The following is an 18,754-nucleotide window of genomic DNA, read 5'->3' as shown; positions in this document are numbered from 1 at the left end:
TCTATAAAATCCTTCCAATTTAAATAATTTGAAATATTTTGTATGACAAGATTATGTAAATTTAACTGAACTATTATCATTTTATTAAAATAGTAGAAGTATAATTAATTATCATTTTATTATCTTACGTTTATTTTAGATTTTAATTTGATCGCTATGTTTAAAATTTCAAGTTGGTTACTTGTGTGCCAATGTCAGCATAAATTCGTCTTTTATGCAAAACTTTGAATTAATTCCATGTACATAAAACTTTGAGTTAATACAATAAAAATGTCAAAAATATGTCAATTTTTTGTCAATTAAGGATTAAAAACGAAACAAATTTTTGTTTAGAGATAAAAACATGTAATTTCTTTTATATGAACGAAAACCAAAATTCGTTAATTTTTATTTAGCATATGAATTTTTTCCTCTTATAAGTGTGTCCTACATTTACGTGTTGCGTGCGTGCGTGCGTGCATGCGTGTGTTTTATTTTATTTTTTAAAAAATAAGTATAATAAAAGTAAAAAATTGTAATTAATGCCTCAAAAAAATAAAATATTAATTTAATTATACTACTTTATTTACCATAAGTATCTATTTGATGTAAAATAGTAAATAACTGATAAATTAGATTATAATAGATGAGCTTATAGTAAAGTTCTTATAAGCTCGTTTATGGCTTATCACAAATAAGTTAGTTGATTGATTTTGTACCTATTTAGATGGGTCTCTAAATAAAAGGGATCCAAAGAGACTCTGAGGAGAAGTTTTTCAATTTTATTTTTCTCCGCTGGCGCACCAATATTTTCTTATATACTTAATAACATCAATTTTTTTTTTCATTTTTCATTTTCATATTCTTGTTTTCCCTCTCAAACCCTAAATTGATCCCTCTCTCTCTCAAACCCTAAATCCCTTCTTCCATCCCTCTTCTTCTCACAATGGCATCTCCAAATGCCATTTCATTTTTACTGTCAAATCCTTCACCTAGTTCGATAGACGTTCTTCTGGAAACGATAATTCAAGTTCTCGATATCAAAAGAAATGGCAAAGATTTCAGGTATTTTTTTTTTTTAATTTCTTTTTATGATTTCAATGGTTTTAATAATAATCATTTTTATAGATTCACTACCAATGACGGAAAGATGAAAGTGAGGGCTACAATTTTTTTGGATAATTCCGAAGAAGATCTAGAAATGATCGAGAATTTTGCTTTATTAAGGATCATCAGCTATGGGGTAAACAACATCCCAAATACATCCTCAAAGCAGATGTTGTAATGTACAAACTAACGATTTCCAAGGACGGATGCACAACCAAGCAATTGAGGGCACCTGCCCCCACTCTCCACTTACAAATAACTTGTTTTGCTTATAACATGATACACTTAAATCTTTGCCTCCATATGAAAATCTATCTTGCCCCCACAATAAATATAAAGTGAGACTAAGATAAGAGTTTTTCTCCTATAAATGTTGTGAACAATCAAATACAATATTGTATTTGATTATAATTTAAATTAAATGACTATCTAGCTCTTACACACATATTTTATAGTGTTGAAAATAAAATAAGAAAACCTGCATCCCTTTTTTGACAATAGGAAAATTTGTTGAAAACAATTATAATTTGTATATGTTAAGATGTCTTAAATTAGTTTTTTTTTTATTTTTTTTTATTTGTGGTTAATCCTCCAATTTTTAGAAAAAGAGTTTTGTTCATGTAGAATTTGAGTAGAATCTATCTAAAAATTCTTCTTAAAATTTGAACATAAATTGTCCCGAACAATTCGTGTTTATGGAGAGCTAATTAACAATTTTAGTTCGATCACAAATGTCTTAAATTTTTAGATGTACAATTAACACTTATAAATTTTTATTTAATAAATATTTATTATATATTTTGACCCCACTAGTCAAAACTTTTGGATCCGTCCCTGACGATCTCAAAATATGAATAAGAGAAAATGAACGTGAAAAGAGCGATGGAATCAAAGGTAGCGAAAATGGGAAAAAAATTGTTGACAAACAAAACGAAAATAGGACTGGGGAGAGTAATTGCGTAATGAACACACTAAATATTTAATAATAATCAAATAATATACATGTAATTTTTGAAAATTAATATTTTAAAAAATTATGGGCGTGTTTGGTTAAGTTTTAAAAAATATGATTTTGTTTTAAAAAATCTAGTGATTTTGAATGAACATAAATTTATTTTAATAGTATTGTAAATAGTTAGAATTTTTTTTTTTTTTTGTTTTTGTAATAGCAACAATCAGTAAGTTTGCACAATTGTCTTTTATGTCTTTTATTTTTTTCGAATGTATACAAAAAAGACGAAAGGATAGAAAAGAGAAGAATACAAAAAAAAAATATGAAAATAAATAAGAGATAAAAAATTATTATGCATGTAATATTACATAAAAAATTAAGGAGAACAAATTCTAATATGGTGTTATGCATGTAATAATTGGTTTTTATGTGTTTTTGATGATTGACATGCATGACTCCAAAAGTCATATTTAATATATCAAAATGATGGAATTATGCATGCTTTTTTTTTTGACACACACAGTGCATGATTTATTAATATTTAATTTTTAAAAAAATTTAAACTTCATAATTGGTTTGTAGTGTGATTCATAATTGGTGAGAGAGTTTGATAATTTCAGGGGGTGCATGAGGATTTCTTGGGGGCGCGAAAAATAAACTCCCAAATTTATACTATAATTTTTATCTGGGTCCAACACACTTTTTTTCCTCCACAATGTCTGGCCCAAACACTTGCTTAATATTTTAAGATTTTCTTTTCTCACGGCTCCTCACATCTCACACACCCTCCATCCAAAAATATCAAATTACCCATTCGGATTATATAAGCCGAACTCCTTTTTGGTATATTTCAGCTTATATAATCCGAATTGTGTTTAACCAATTTTTTCAAAACAGTGGCATAAATTATTTATTAAAATGGCATAAAACGAAAAAAGACAAAAGACATAAATCTAAAAAGAAATGATACAAATTATCAAGAATTGAACACATTTTATTATTTGATCAATAATTCTTAACACATTTACATTAACATAACATGAACCCTTGTATGAAAGATCAACGGTGAAACATTGACATCATAAACGTCTCAGAAGAAATATATGAAAAAAAAGGAGAGAATGTTAGTTGGAATGAGAATTTGCAAATAATGAGTGAGTATTTATAAGGGCAATGTATGCATAGAGTGTAACGGTCAGTCTCAAGGGAAGGGGAAACACATGTTAAATGAATCAGACTTGCTAACCAAGCCACCGTCGAGATTCTCGAGTGGTTCGAAATTCTATATTGCGAAAAATTCCCTGATCATTTTGGTTTGTATAATCTGAAACCTCCCCAAACTGTGTAAAATCTTGGGTGTTGGAGAGTTTGACATGGTTCGATTATAAAATTCAAACCCGTCAAATACATGATTTTTTGTGGTCCACATTGCACTGACAGTTCATGTGGTCCACGACACACGCGCATCCTCCTAGAGAACATGCATGCAAATAATATTAAAAAAACAAAAAATGTATATTTGTTTTATTTTTGTTTAAAAATTGTGTTGGAATAACATTTTCCTAATTAATGTTAACAGATGTAGTATGTAGTTGGTTAATGTAGAATTAGATATGTACAAAAGTGTTTTTTATACTACATGACATAAAACTTTGGTAGGTTTATGAATCTGTAATATATATTTAGTTCAAGCTATTTTATTTGAACAACTTCTATAAGAATATTCGAGAAGCATTTTCTAGTTCAAGTAGTACTCATCAAATAGTCAAAGTCATGAATTGATTCTTAGTTCTTGTTGTCCCATTTAGACTAGTGTTCATCAAATAGCTCTATTCAGAGTGAGCTAAATAGAAGATTTAAGTTGCATTTGGAGCATTATTGATGAATGTAAACTTGTGAAAAGATAGAAAGAGAAAGATAGAGAAAGGGGGACATAACCAAAACCTTCTCAAATTCAAAAGCAAGAAAATAAAAGCAAGACAAAACCAAGGAAAGTAAAAAAAGGAAACCAAGTAACCACCCAAACTATGGATTCCTACCCCTAGCGCAGGTAATGACCGGTTTGCCCTTCTTTTTGGTTGATTGAATACCCTTTATATTAAATAAATGGAATATCAATTAAATAGAATTGGTAGCCAATTTTTAGTGTTAAAAAAATATGAGTTGCTTTATCGGCTGGTATGAATAGAGGACTAAGGAGGTGACTCATGCGATCGGTGAGAACTAAGAAGACAATTATAGTATAAGTATGTTATGTGTTTCAATACATAAGTTCGAAGTTGAAGAAGAGAATAATGAAAGAAAAATATTGGTGGATTTAATGTTTCAAGAAAACAACAATGGAGGAATAAACAAGTCCATGTTTAGTAAAATCATCTATTGGTTTATAAACATGAAATGACATGAAAAAATATATTTAATCAATATTTAATTTTTGCTGAAGTAAGATGACATGTGTAAAATTGAGATAAAAAATGATATAAGTTATAAGCTCGTGAGAAAAAACAGTTATCAAACATGTCTTTTTTGTCGTATGATATAAGGTTATAAGCAATAAACTCAAAATCAAGCAACGCCAAACAGAGCCTGAGCCTAAGTAATAAAGATAGAGAGTAATTTTTATGACTAACAATATGTGATGAAGGAGGATGGGGAAGTGGTGAACAATCAGCATGAAATATGTGATGTAGCAAAGACATATTTTGAGAAACTTTTTGCACAGGGACAGCAAGGGCAAGGCATGGTTCTTGATTACATCCAACCATGCATAGCTGAAGCAGACAACACAAAACTCTTAGCACCATTCCATATCAAAGAGTTCAAAGATGCGCTTTTTTCTATGCATTCCGACAAAGCACCTGGCTCGGATGGTCTAAATCCGGCATTCTATAAAAGATTTTGGAATTTATGCGGGGTTAAAATTTACAATGCGGGTGTTGCATGGTTGGAGCAAGGAGCATTTCCGGATCAAATTATGGCCACCAACATTGTCCTTATTCCTAAAAAGGACAATCCGGAATCAATGAAAGACTTACGTCCTATCTCTCTTTGCAACGTGCTCTACAAAATTATATCCAAGGTACTTGCTAATAGATTAAAGCCTTTTTAACCTCAATGTATTTCTCAAGAACAATCGGCATTTGTGGAGAATAGATCAATTATTGACAATGTTATGATTGCGGCGGAGATTATACATCCCATGAAGTGCAAAACTAGGGGCAAAGTGGGTGAAGTACCCTTAAAAATAGATATTAGCAAGGCGTACGACGGAGTGGATTGAGAGTATGTAAAAAAGATTATGAGAAGGATGTGGTTGAAAAATGGGTGCATTGGATTATTATGTGCATGGAAAGTGTTCACTATCAAGTGTTGGTGAATGGAGAGAGTGTAAGGCCACTTAAACCTTTGAGAGGGTTGAGACAAGGTGACCCACCGTCACCTTACATTTTCATTATGTGTGTTGAGGAGATTTCAGGCCTTATGAGAAAAAGTGAGGTGAAGGGAGAGATTCACGGTATCAAAGTGTGTCGAGGAGCACCACTCCTCACACACTTATTATTTGCGGACGATTGTTTTTTGTTTTGCAGGCAGATGAAATGAAAGAGAATGCACAAACATAAAAGAGATCTTTAAACAGTATGAGGAAGTCTCCAGACAAGCAATTAACCTCCAAAAATCAGAAATTTTCTTCAGCAAGAACACAAAGGAAGAAGTCAAAGAAACCATCAAAGGGATATTTCAAGTTTCGAAAGGTTTGGGATCCGGTAAATATCTTGGCCTCCCATCCATCATAGGGAGAAAAAAGAATGCTATCTTTGGCTACCTCAGAGACCGTGTCTGGAAGCGCATTCAAGGTTGGTCGGGAAAACATTTATCAAAAGCAGGTAGAGAAGTGTTGATTAAGAGCCCGTTTGTTTGAGATTTAAAAAAAATGATTTTTTTTTTTAAAAAAAATCATTTTCAAGAAAATCATTTTTTTGTAGAGATTTTGAAAAAAAATCTAAAGCTATTTGTCGTTTGTTTACGATCATTAAAATCTATTTTTTTAAGATGGTGAGGGATGATGAATGATAAAAAAAAAAGGATTTTGATAAAAGCTATTGAAAATAAATTCTCATTTTGATGAAAAAAATGATTTTTTTACTAAAATGATTTTTGAAAAAAATCTGAAACAAACACAAGTAAGATAAAAAAATAGATTTTTTTTTGGGAAAAATAGATTGGGGTTGAACCAATCATATTTGATTACGATCATCGCAAACATAAAGTTGGAAGTTGAACGCATTGTTAGCTCAACCATGATTTAAAACATCGCATATGCGATCAGCGATCGCAATTCATTTTTCAACTACCCCTTAATATTCCAATAATATGTTGCCAAGTGGAGGAGGAAGACCCACTCCCTCCCCCACCACTTGTTGTTTCAATGGGTTGAAAATTTTCAACTTCAATTGATACACATTTTTCAACACTCAATTCAACTATCTCATTGTACGCATTCAACTACTCAAACAACTGAAATGAAACCTTAGGGTTCCTCTCTTCTTCATCTCCCAAAAAACCAAAATCTTAGGGTTTAGAAAAATTGAACCATTTCCACCATTTCTTAAGCTTCAAAGCTTAGCATTTCCACAACCCTTTTTCGAGAAAAGTGCTTAGAGACACTCACATGGCAAAAACAAGGCCAGGAAAGAAAGACATAGATTCATACATCATCAAAGGAACAAACAAGATTGTTAAAGGTAATAAATTTTAATCCCTTAAAACCCTCTTATCCTTGAACATACCCAGTTAAGGAAACAACTTCAAAATCGTTTCTTTTCTTGAAAAATGTGGTGGGAAATGTTCAAAACTATGTGGGTTTTGTTTAGATTAAGTAAAGTTTTGGTTTTTAATTCTTGGGTTTTTTTTGTTGTAGCTGGTGATTGTATTTTGATGCGTCCTTCTGACACGAGTAAGCCACCATATGTGGCACGTGTGGAGAAGATCGAGCAAGATAATAGGAAAATTGTGAGGGTTCGTGAAAGAAGTTCTCGGCTACCTTAAGAAACTGCTGGTTCCAATTTATATTTATCGTAATAATGTCACATTTTCTTTAATTCGTAAAGGTCTCATTTTTTATTTAATCCAGTTCCAGACAGAAAGGTGCTTTGGTTTGATGGTTGTATATAGATAAATTTGTAGTAGTTTTTTTTTTTATAAATAATTTTGACCACCAACAATTAAAATTTTCAAACATTAGCAGAGTAGCAAGTAAAGTATTTGATTCTAGCAGAATGCCTGTTTTTGTGTATTTAATTAATTTTTCCTTATAAAAATGAGAACTTGACATCTGGACAGTTGATTGGAATATTCACCATGGTAACGGAGCCCCAAAAATATTATATAACGATGGAAGAGTAATTTTCTTTTCTATTTACAAGTCTGCATCTAAGTTCAAGAAAGAGATGCGAACCTGTGGATGGAAAAGAATAGTACTTTGCTATAATTATAAAAGATTTTTTGGGTTCTGTTACCGTGGTGGACGTCCCAGTCTACGATTAGATCGTCTTAATTCCAGGTTCTTACCGTTATAAGAGAAAAATAATTAAATGCTATGCATACCAAACTCTGCTGTATTTTATCACTAACTCTTGCTAAAAGCATGGCTGCCGCCACTACTACATTGTTAAAAAAGCAAAACCTTATCGCTTTATTGGCATGATGGCCGGATGACCTTATCACCGCTGTTTTTAAAATTTAATTGTCGGTGGTTTGAATTATTAAAAAAAATAAAATCTACCAATTTATTAATTTTTTTATATATACAACCATTAAACTAGTTCACTAGCAGCTTTCTGTCTGGAACTGGAATAAATAAACCGATTACAATACTTATAACATGTTACAAATATTACTCATGCATAAATCTATTAAACTATTTGCCCGCATCCATTACTGTTTTTATATGGTTATATCAACGGATACAATTTCTTTTGTCACCCTATGTAATAATTCTGGAAAATATTTATTTAATGTATATGCAAAGTTCTGTAAAATGTAACTTAAAATCAATTGACACATTTACACATTATTTTAACTAATAGAAAAAAAATATAAACTTACCAAAATATTTCTTTAATTTACACAATTGTAGTATCATGATCACATAACTTGATGAATCATGTTTTTCAATTTCAAATTAGCTGTTCCACCTACTATAGCAAACACAAAAATGTATATAGCAGAAGTCATGTTCTCAAATAGTGATTTTTTTTCCTAGGTAAATACTAAACTTAGTAGGAAACTATGCATAAAGGACTAATTGATATTTATTTATTTATATATAAAACATGTATAAACCAATCAATTTTCCTTCTTCGGTAGGCAAAAGAGCACAAGCCAATAAATCCACATAAATATAGCCATGAGTGGCTGCTATGTTGCTGTTATGAATATAATAATGTAACGTGGCTGTTCTGTTATGAATATGAATGTAATGTGGTTGTTACTCTTCCCATAATATTGATTCTATGGAAACTGTTTGTTGTTGATTTTCTCGGCAATTATAGCCTAATTAAGCAGCTTGTTATTGTCTCTATGGAAACTGCCGTCTCCTCAAATATGCATATCATTGAGATGAAAATGATCTAAGTGGAAGTGACGTGGCATATAGAGTGGTGTAATTAGATGTAAGCGGTTGACGTGTCTAAATGAAAAAATTTCATTGGTTTAAGTGAATTAGGGTTTAAAGAAGTAATAGAATTACTATTTAGGAATTATAGATAGATAGATATAGATGAAATATACAGGAGAAATGTATTGTTAAATATATTAAAAAATTACGGGATAAATATTTGTCATTGATACTTAAAACGTCACGGGACAAGTGTTGATCAAAATAAAATGTGTTGTTTAGTAAAAAAAAAAAGTGTTGGTGGTTTCCGATACCAATTGAGTAGAAATCGTGACGTTTTAACAGTGGTATAGACGCTTCCTTGAACGATCATAAGAGAATGTCATCATGTCTTTTTGTTTGGTCGAATAATGCTAGATCTCTTTCTCGCGCAGGTAAAGAAGTTGTGATAAAATATGTTGCTCAAGCCATCCCTTCTTATTGTATGGGTGCTTTTCTCCTTCCTAAGACCTTAAGTGAGGCAATAGAAAGGATGATGACTTTCTTCTATTGGGGTTAAAAAAAAAGACGGTTGCCGAGGTATCAATTGGATGTGTTGGGAAGAGCTTACCCTTCCCAAAGGCTTTGGTGGACTTGGTTTTGGCAACATGGAAGCCTTTAATTTCTCTATGCTTTGGTAAGCAAGGATGGAAACTCCTCATTGATCCTAACCCCTTACTCTCACGTAGTCTCAAAGCTAAATATTTTCCCCAACGGGATTTCTTGGAAGCAGACATTGGTCACAATCCAAGCAACACTTGGAGGAGCATATGGAGTTCTCAATCTCTTCTTTCCTTGGGACATAGATGGAAGATTGCTGACGGTACAAAAATTAATGTATGGAAGATGCCTTGGATATGATCACTCCCATCCTTAAAACCTTCAACCACACCGCCTACTCATCTTGCAGACCTCACAGTGAGTCATCTCAAGATTTCAGACTTGATGTCATGGAAAGCTGAAGTGATAGATACTATCTTTTCGCCAACAGATGCAGCTGCCATCCTTGGTATACACCTTACTGATCAAAATTTGGAAGACAAATGTGCATGGAAGGCATCTCATGATGGTATATATACTGTTAAATCTGCATACAGGGTGTGCATGATCATTACTATGGCATCGTCAACGCTCACAACAGTGAGAAGTGGAGGATTATTTGGAATATGGACGTCCCTCCTCGTGTGAAGTCGTTTCTATGGCGCACCGCACACCATTGTCTCCCAATACGCGACCATCTTGCAACTAGAGGCATTCACGGTAATGACTCTTGTGTAGTTTGCGAGCAGCTTATGGAAACACAGATGCACACCTTCTTTGATTGCTCTAAAGCTGTGAAATGTTGGGAAAAATTAATATCAATGGATTAGTCCAAGAGCTACTACTGTCTATACTTGTTTCAAACAATTTCAACACAATGTTTTTTGCTTTATTTGACAGGTTGGCTAATAATCAACAAGCAATAGTGGCTATGACTCTTTGGCATTTGTGGAAATGTCGCAATACAAAGATCTGGGAAGGTTCAGATACCGCACCCCATATGATGATAGCTCGAGCAAAGGATACTCATCACGAGTGGAGTTATTATTGTCATGCTGAAGTTGTATTTTTTTTTTTTTTTTTTTGTATTCAACGGGGCCTAAGCCCAAAAAAAGAATTACAAAATAATTAATCGCGTGGTAGAAACACCCTTACAATCATCATCAAAAACATGAGCCACTTGAGGAGGAGGAGTCTCAAAGAAAACAATACCATGTTGGCCTTCACTACCAATGTTTGCAAGTACATCAGCACATCGATTGGCTTCTCTAAACACATGAATGATTCGAACCTCCAAATTCAAATTCAGCATACTTTTAACTCTCTTCATAATTGCACATTCCACTATGTCTCCATTATTTCCATTCTGTAAGTTGTGGACAAGGACTTGGGAATCAATTTGAATTTCAACCTTCTCTATGTGCCTTCTCCTAGCTAGTTGGAGCCCTTCATAGACACCCCATAACTCTGTCATGTATGCAGATGTATGTCCGAGATATTTTGCGAACCCTTCTATCCATGTACCCTTTGCGTCACGTAAGACACCGCCACAACCAGCTTGTTTCCTATGTGCCTTTGCTGCACCATCAATATTGAGTGCACACCATCCATTTGGTGGTGCTTTCCATGCCACGAGCACCTGCGTTTTACTCCCACTTTGGACCTGACTTTCTAAGACAATATTGTCATTATAAGCTTTAACATACTCCATCACTACAAGCCATGGTTTAATTGGACTAGCAAAATTTTCATCATGAATTCTTTTATTACGCCAATACCACAACAAATAACAAGTTGTAGCCCAAATAGAGTCCCATCCAGCCTCACTATAACAACCCAACTGAGAGGATCCAATCTTTGAGTTGAGAAGTGAAGAAATTACTTCTAGCATTGGTTAGCAAAAGTTGCAGCCATGTTTGGACTGCCATTGGGCAATCTCTAACAACATGAAGAATTGACTCTTCAAATTGATAACAATTATCACAATAAGGTTCTCCTAGATGCATCTTCGCCAACCATTGCTTAGTTAGTAGTCTCCCATGTTGAATTTGCCACACAAAAACTTTTACTCTCTCCATGACACTAAGACTCCAAATTTGCTTCCACACTTTGTTGTCTTCTGTCACTTCATTATTAGCTATAGCTGCATATGCTGCTCGCACAGTAAACCTGCTGAAGTTGTATTTAGTCATTTAAGTTTTATGGCTTTATGTAGCATAGATAGACACATGTTTAGGCATGTCTATGGCTTTTCCTTTAGTATACGGAATTATGATTGTGTATTGAATCAAATATATGAATTTTCTTTAAAACATATTTTGCAGTCTTAATATTTGCATTTTGTTTTTTTGTATCTACTTGATTTAGCAACTCCTGCTAAGACAGAACAGAATGCGGTAGCCGCTGGAAGTTCACAATGCGGCCCAAAATAAACACGCGAATGAGATTCTCTTGCACCCGAAGTAATCTCAAAAAGAGATAACTCGCAAAGTAGATCTTTTGCAGCCAACTTTATGGTACAATCAACTGGGGACTGTTAGATTTAGAGTGAGAGTCGACCGCAACGGATCTAAATCCAACATTTCGATATTCTTATGAAATTAGTATTAATTACTACAGGAATGCAGGCTAAGTACAATATCTTATTTCTTATTTAATTAGTAGTAGAAGTTAATTCCATAATACTACCAACTTTTAATAAAAAACTAAGTCCGTACAAATGCATATTAGTTAAAGGATATTAATATTATTCATTCTTTCTCACATTCTGATTGTGGTATTGAGCAAAATTTATCAATTGGTGGTCAAAATTTTGGCGCTACTCATAGCAACTAAAGAAATACAACTGGTTCAAAAAGAAAGGTAAAGAAATACAATTGGTTTCAATAACTTTGAATAATAATATGTCCCAAATAATTGACAGTAGTAAAGTTCACATTATTATTCTGATAGTTGCTGAAAAATATAAGTGAGTTGTGCACAACTTCATAGCCACAAAATATAAGTAATTATTATTTATAAAATTTATAAGATTTTATTTTGACATTTGGCCTAGTCACAAAAATATATTCAAATAAACACGCGCACGCGCACACACAGAGGAAATGTGGAGATCTGAGATCGAATTCAGACACTCCATATGTAAAATATTCTCACAGTCAAATCACTTCGCTGTAACAACCGATTACTAATTGGGTTATCAAAAGAGTAAAGAAGAAGACAATGGAAAGTGAGTAGGAAATAGGAAAAGTAGTCAAATTCCAACTAAGAATTTTCCACTCCCAACAACTATTATTAATTGATTAACCACCCATGTGTGCTTATTTCGTCACTACATTCCTAGGAGCACTTAAGCTGTACCATGTTTCACATTAATAAACAAAGGAATGTGTCCTGCTATAACAGGCTGATTGTATTTGTATCAAATTAACTTTTACAATATATTAATAAAAATGAATATGTGCATGGTTTTATAAAAAAGGTTTGCGACCGCGATCTAAACTTCGTTATCGAAGTTTTATATTTCCGCGACTGCAATGCAACTGCAATTGACTTTGCACCAATCATATTTGGTTACAATTATCACCAACGTCAAGTTGAATGTTGAACGCGAATGTTACCTCAACCGTGATTGATTTAAATCCTCGTATAGGTGATCGCAATTAGTCAATAAGTCACATTGAATAAGGTTGAACCATGTGAAATGAAGTTACTAATTAATTGGAAGAATGTTGTTCAGCTAAGTGGATTATATGACTGTGTTTGTCTTACCCTCACCTGCTCCTGAGGTATTTGTTCTAGACCAGACTTTTGGGCGGAGCCAAGCCCAATATCACATCCATTGGCCCAATGCCAAATCCATTGGCCTATATATACAACCTTTCACCACCTTCCAAGGTATGCTTTACTCTAACCTCTACCTCCACCTCAAGCTTATACTGACTTGGGCGTCATAGCGTTTTTCTGCAGGTACCCCCCTTTTCCATCATCGGGTTGTCTCCAATGCTTGGATTCCGACCTCCTGTTCGGAGCATTTCTTCCATCGGTTCACCAAATGAGTTCTCTACCCTCTCTTTTATCTCTTCAGATAAAACTAATTCTAGAATATAAATCAAAAGGGTACCGTATGTGTGTCTGCTGAAACACATGCACAGAGTGTTAGTATCTTGCCCTGCATTAACCACTTTTCAATTCTCTTTTGATTGCTTTTGTGTTTGCAAAAGTGTTGAATTCACTTTTAAGTTTTAACTGTTTTCTTTTATTGTCCTTTTGAAAAAGAAGTGGATAAATGTAAAGAACAAAAGAACTTGCTTGGTGAGTTTCTAAGAAAAGCAACATTGTTGTTTGGAAATTGCATAGCAAAAGTGGACTGCAATGCATTAGTTACTATCACCTTATTAAAAAGGTGGCCTCAAGCTATAGATAAGTAAAATGAAAGTAGTATCTTATATTGCAAGAAAGCACTTATATAAGATTAAGAACAATGTTTTTCTTATTAACAGTGAAAGAATCAAATCTGAAAAGGATAATTGTAAACAAGAGTGTTGAAGAAAAAAGAAGAAAATTTGTGTCTGCAGTAACTGATTAGTATCAATTGGATTCTCTCTAACTACCACCAACTACCATCAACAGAAAATAACTGAATAATAGTTGAATGGAGTACACATCAGTTAACAGTAACACCCCCTTTTAGCTGAAATGTGAATGTTGAGCATTCCAAGCTTGACATGAACTCAAGAAGTTTAAGAAGTGGACCAATGCAACTGTTTGGTGCATATATTCTGTTTTGGACTAGGCCATGACCCGCTCCGCTGATGGACAGTATCACTGAGATAGACGCTAAGTGCTGCGCTGACGGCATACCATAGCAAATCCAATGATCCTCCTATCATCCCCGTGTGGCCATGATTGCCTATCTTGAAATCACACCAGATTCCGCTCAACTGATTCAACGGGTTTTCACCCGTATTCCTCAATCTCGTCGTATAAAAGACCACCTCATAGAAGAACAATACGCTTATTTCTAATAAGAAAACCTCTCACCAACTCGTTGGTGGACTAACTGATCTTGACAGTGTTTGCAGGTAACACACCCCAGACGGAGAACGAACCCCCTCCTCTGCCGCGCTTCATCAACTCCAGCCATTGTTCAATGTTGAGTTTTTCCTCTAAATTGAAGGAAACGCAGTCTTCTAAATTGCATTAGTCTCACTAGCAGAGATATCAGGTTTTGGAAAATGGAATCACACTTTCATTATGATGGTTGTAATTAAATATTCTCACATTTTTCCATAAATAATTCATCATTCTTAGATGCCGTAGTTATAATTTAGTTTCTTTTAAGGAAAATAAACTCATAGTTGATATAATCAAAATAAATTACAATGAAAAAAAAAAATCAAAGCATCTTTTATTAGTCTTTTTCAATTGGAACAAAAACAACAGGGGTAAGCAAATTATGAATTTCCAAGTTGGGTCCAAATAAATATATATATCGAATTAAAGAAGCTAAAGTCATCAATTTTGTATCAAACTATTCTTGGTCTTTTTTGTTTTTTCTGATTGGGGACCAGAACTCCACTTATATCAGTATATGACCCTCACTGGAAAATTAATAATTGAGTTCAAGACAACTTCATAGCCATAAAATAGTAAGTATACAAATTATTTATATATTTAACGACAAAATAAACGTAATCCTTTATTTCACTATAATGAAAGGAAATAAATACATAAGAGAGATTGTTACAAATTACAATCATCTTATCTTAGTATAGTAATAGAGAATAAGACAATAAAAAGTAGGAAAGAACTTTCTCCCATAAGTATTATTAATGGATTAAACATGCAATATAGGCATGTTTACTTCATCACTAGATTATCCTCTAAGCATCCAAAATGTAACAAAGATCACATAAATAAAGAAAGGGCTGATTCCTGCTATAGATAGAACAGGATCTGTATACAGCCTCTCATCAAACTTTACAATTCAAAATGACTGGTTATTAGTCATTTATGCCATAAAAATGGCAATTCTAGAGCATTTTGTTGGAATCTAAAAAGCTTTCTACACAACGGCTTCAAATTAAAATTAAAAAGAAAAACATTCTGGATTTTTTTTTTATCTTCTTTGATATTAAACACCGGGACAAAAAAGATGCACATGAAGAAAATGTTCCACTGTTTAATGAAAGCCTCCTCCGGAAGTGCCTACCGACTTGGCCAAATCTGGTGGTGGAGATGGCAGTAAGATTATGGATAGTATGCCACTTGCTAGAGCTGCGATGGCACCCACCACAAAAGCTGGCAGGTTACCTCCTCCAAATAGAGCATCCCATGGTCCACCCAGAACAGAGACAATCATCTACACATGTATATATGTTGTCACACTTGATCAATAATTTAATTCATATACTAAATACTAAGATTTATTTAATAAAATAAAGTGAAGTGATCAACTAGTAAAAATGTGAAGTGTATTTAATTCCAACCTGTGGTATGACAATTGCAAGATTGAGAACTCCTAGTGATAGCCCTGAATTTTTTTAACAAAAAGCAAAAGGTTAAGCAATTTTTTTTTATTATAAAGTCTTTATCTGGTACTATAATAAAACTGTTTAATTAAGTGCATGTTTGATATTGCAATGAATTTGTCGAAATCAAGGTAATACTATAAAATATAGTTTTTGTAAAATCACGGTGGTTGATCGTGGTCCTGCTAGATTCACGGCAATCCAAACATGGCACCAAGTGGATTAAGGCTAGTGATTATGTCTTACCTTGGCCTGCTCCTGAGGTTGCTGAGAATATAGATGCTAGAGCAAAGGGTACGCTGTAAGTAATCTGAACAAATAACACAAGATTAGTGTTAATTTAACTTGTATATCATAAATTTCTTGAAGAAAACTATAGAAACAAATTTGGACTTTGCAAAGAACATTCACGGGAAAGTTAAACTTGCAACTGACAAGTGAATGCATTAAATTCAATCACTGTAAATAAAATATGACCACAAACTTTGGATAGTATCTTTTATTATTCTATTAATATTATAAGGATTAAACTAGAATATGGTATATAAGCTACCAAAACATCTCATCTGCACCTTTATTCCAAAATTAATCTAATAATTCATGATTGGTTTTTTTGCTATTTAATTATTATTTAATCAAATTGACAGTTCATAATCAAAAGGAATCACAAACAAAAAACATTTACAAAGTTAAAAACAAATTTATTTTTGACAGAATTTCAAAACAAGTTGTTAATTGTCTTTTCCAGTTCAAACAAAAAGCAACAAGCCAGCGAAATATTTATTTCTAAGTAAAATCCAAACTAAATTTGTCTAAACCAAACACTTCAATTCTATTTCTTATGTAAAAAATTGATGGTCCTGTTTGTATTTACTGAAATTGGACCCTACTCACAGTACTATCACCCACAAAAAAACTAATGTAGATTTTGGAGATCCTAAAATTCACATGCCTTCTTCATGCATGGCAACTCAATTCCTTCTAAAATTATTCAATAATAAATAAATAAAAGTTGGTAAAGTATTTTAACTTTCCCTTTGTCTCACTAATATAGGGATTCACATCACCGTAATATATGACGTAGTTTCCCGTTGTTTTAGATCACAACCATTGATTTTAGATTAGATTGCGGTGATTAATCTATCACAAATACATTTCATCCATTGATTTTGATCGGACGATTGATATTATTATTGTGTTAACGCAGTTACTGCACTTAATCCTTTTCCCTAATATAATAAGAATTTCATATTCAAACAGCTCGAAATATTATAACATCCTTATCAACTGAACTATGTTTACGGAATTAGTTGAGCTATAATTTACGACACCTTAATATGTCATTTTTTTACTTATTATTATTATTACTATTTTTTTTCAAGAACTTTTTAAAAATTCACCGTAAAAATTATTATTATTATTATTATTACCGTAAAAATTTAAAAAAGAAATTTACCGCAAGAGGAATTCCGAGAACGGAAAAGAGAGCCAACGCGCCGGCCTGAACACCGGCGGAAGGTGGAAGAGGATCAATACTACCATCAACATAGTGTCGTGAATGTTGAGCCAATTTAGTAACCAAAACCGTCATACCCAAACAAATCGCAAGCACAAAATTAACTATTCCCCATAACCTCTTCACGCCCCCAACTCCACGCGCCAACACATCAACTCCCAATGAAGTCACACCCAAAACGACTGAGTTTAACATAAGTCCTAATGCACCCGTACGTACACCCTTATCATACGCTTTACCTTCCCCAACCGTTCCTCCATAAACTTCTTTCCCCATCCAATCAGTATCAAACAACAAAAAAGGAAACCAAGCAATCCAATTAAGACACGTCACTAATAATAAAATCCACATAGGTCTCTTTAGTTCACGAAAAGCACCGGATAATTCCCCAAAACATGGCATACTATTACCACCACCACCACCGTCTACTTCATCTGTAACCGTTTTCTCCGTCGTGATTGCTTTTTCTTTCACGTAAATCAAAGCTGCGGTGGCTAAAAAGGTTAACAAAGCGATTGAGAGGAAGAAACAGCTTTTTAGATTTGCACAGTAAACATTACATGCTTTAGTTTTAGTGAACGGAAACATGTGATAAAGTTTACTGTATGAACCGGCGGCGTAACCGAGAATATTACCGACGGCCATAAAAAACGAGAAAAACGCGTTTGCGTTTCTCGTTTTGCGTTGGTTACCGGCGCAGAGATCGCCGAGAAGTGCACGGCAAGGACCTTGAAGCATATTGTTAGCAACGTCGAGGATCCAGAATCCGACGACGAAGACTCCGATTGCACGTGGACGGACTTTTTTTTCTAGATTATCGCCGAACATGTGTCCGAGATCGGCGGCGTAACCGATTAAGAAAACGGCGATCGCGACGGCAAATGAACCGGCAGCGATGAATGGACGACGACGACCGAAGCGTGAAGTGCAACGGTCGCTGTGATAACCGACAATCGGTTGGACAAGCATACCGGAAATTGGGCCGCAAAGCCAAATGTAAGGGGCCCAAGTATGAGAGATACCGAGTAACTGAACGTAAGGAGTTAAAAGAGAAAGTTGAAGTGCCCAACCGAATTGAACACCGGCGGCGATGGAAGCAACCACCATGATTTTACGGAGAGGACTGGGTTCATCAAGTGGTGGAGTTTCAACATGGAGAGAAGAAGGTTTAGTAAGATTATTATGATTATTTTGTTTGGTGGAAGAAAGAGGCTCCATGGTGAATGAATGAGTGAGTGACAGAATGAGTTTGTTTTATGTTTGCGTTTGAGATTTTGTGTTGGTGATGAGATTTATTTATAGTGGAATGGAGGGAGAGTTGTTGTTGCATGTGTAATGAGGAAGAATCTCTTTTCAGATTGAAAGAGAGAGTAATTGGATAATTATGGATGAGGTTAAATGTTGGGATTTAAAATTTTAAATAGATCAGTTAGTAAATAATACTAGTAGTATTAGATAAGATAAGATGGTAT

The 18,754-nt window shown here is 33.7% G+C and overlaps 1 protein-coding gene and 1 long non-coding RNA gene across 2 annotated transcripts; one reads left to right on the top strand and one right to left on the bottom strand.

The window, feature by feature from the left end:
• The first annotated feature begins 6,517 nt into the window (after positions 1–6,517).
• LOC123918596 lies at positions 6,518–10,294 on the top strand. The gene is made up of 3 exons (XR_006812857.1): positions 6,518–6,780; positions 6,957–9,953; positions 10,134–10,294. It is a non-coding gene; the product is annotated as an uncharacterized LOC123918596 (long non-coding RNA).
• A 4,741-nt stretch (positions 10,295–15,035) lies between these two features.
• On the bottom strand, positions 15,036–18,754 carry LOC123918587 (sucrose transport protein-like). The gene is made up of 4 exons (XM_045970664.1): positions 17,223–18,754; positions 16,013–16,076; positions 15,725–15,768; positions 15,036–15,597 (listed from the first exon to the last, which is right to left on the bottom strand). Exons 1-4 carry the CDS (start codon positions 18,498–18,500, stop codon positions 15,418–15,420), a joined length of 1,566 nt encoding a protein of 521 aa, XP_045826620.1. The 5' UTR covers positions 18,501–18,754; the 3' UTR covers positions 15,036–15,417.

The sequence above is a fragment of the Trifolium pratense genome, linkage group LG1 (assembly GCF_020283565.1).
Source record: "Trifolium pratense cultivar HEN17-A07 linkage group LG1, ARS_RC_1.1, whole genome shotgun sequence".
NCBI lineage: Eukaryota > Viridiplantae > Streptophyta > Magnoliopsida > Fabales > Fabaceae > Trifolium > Trifolium pratense.
The sequence above is the reverse complement of the archived record's forward strand: the minus strand, read 5'-3'. Positions and strand labels throughout refer to the sequence as shown.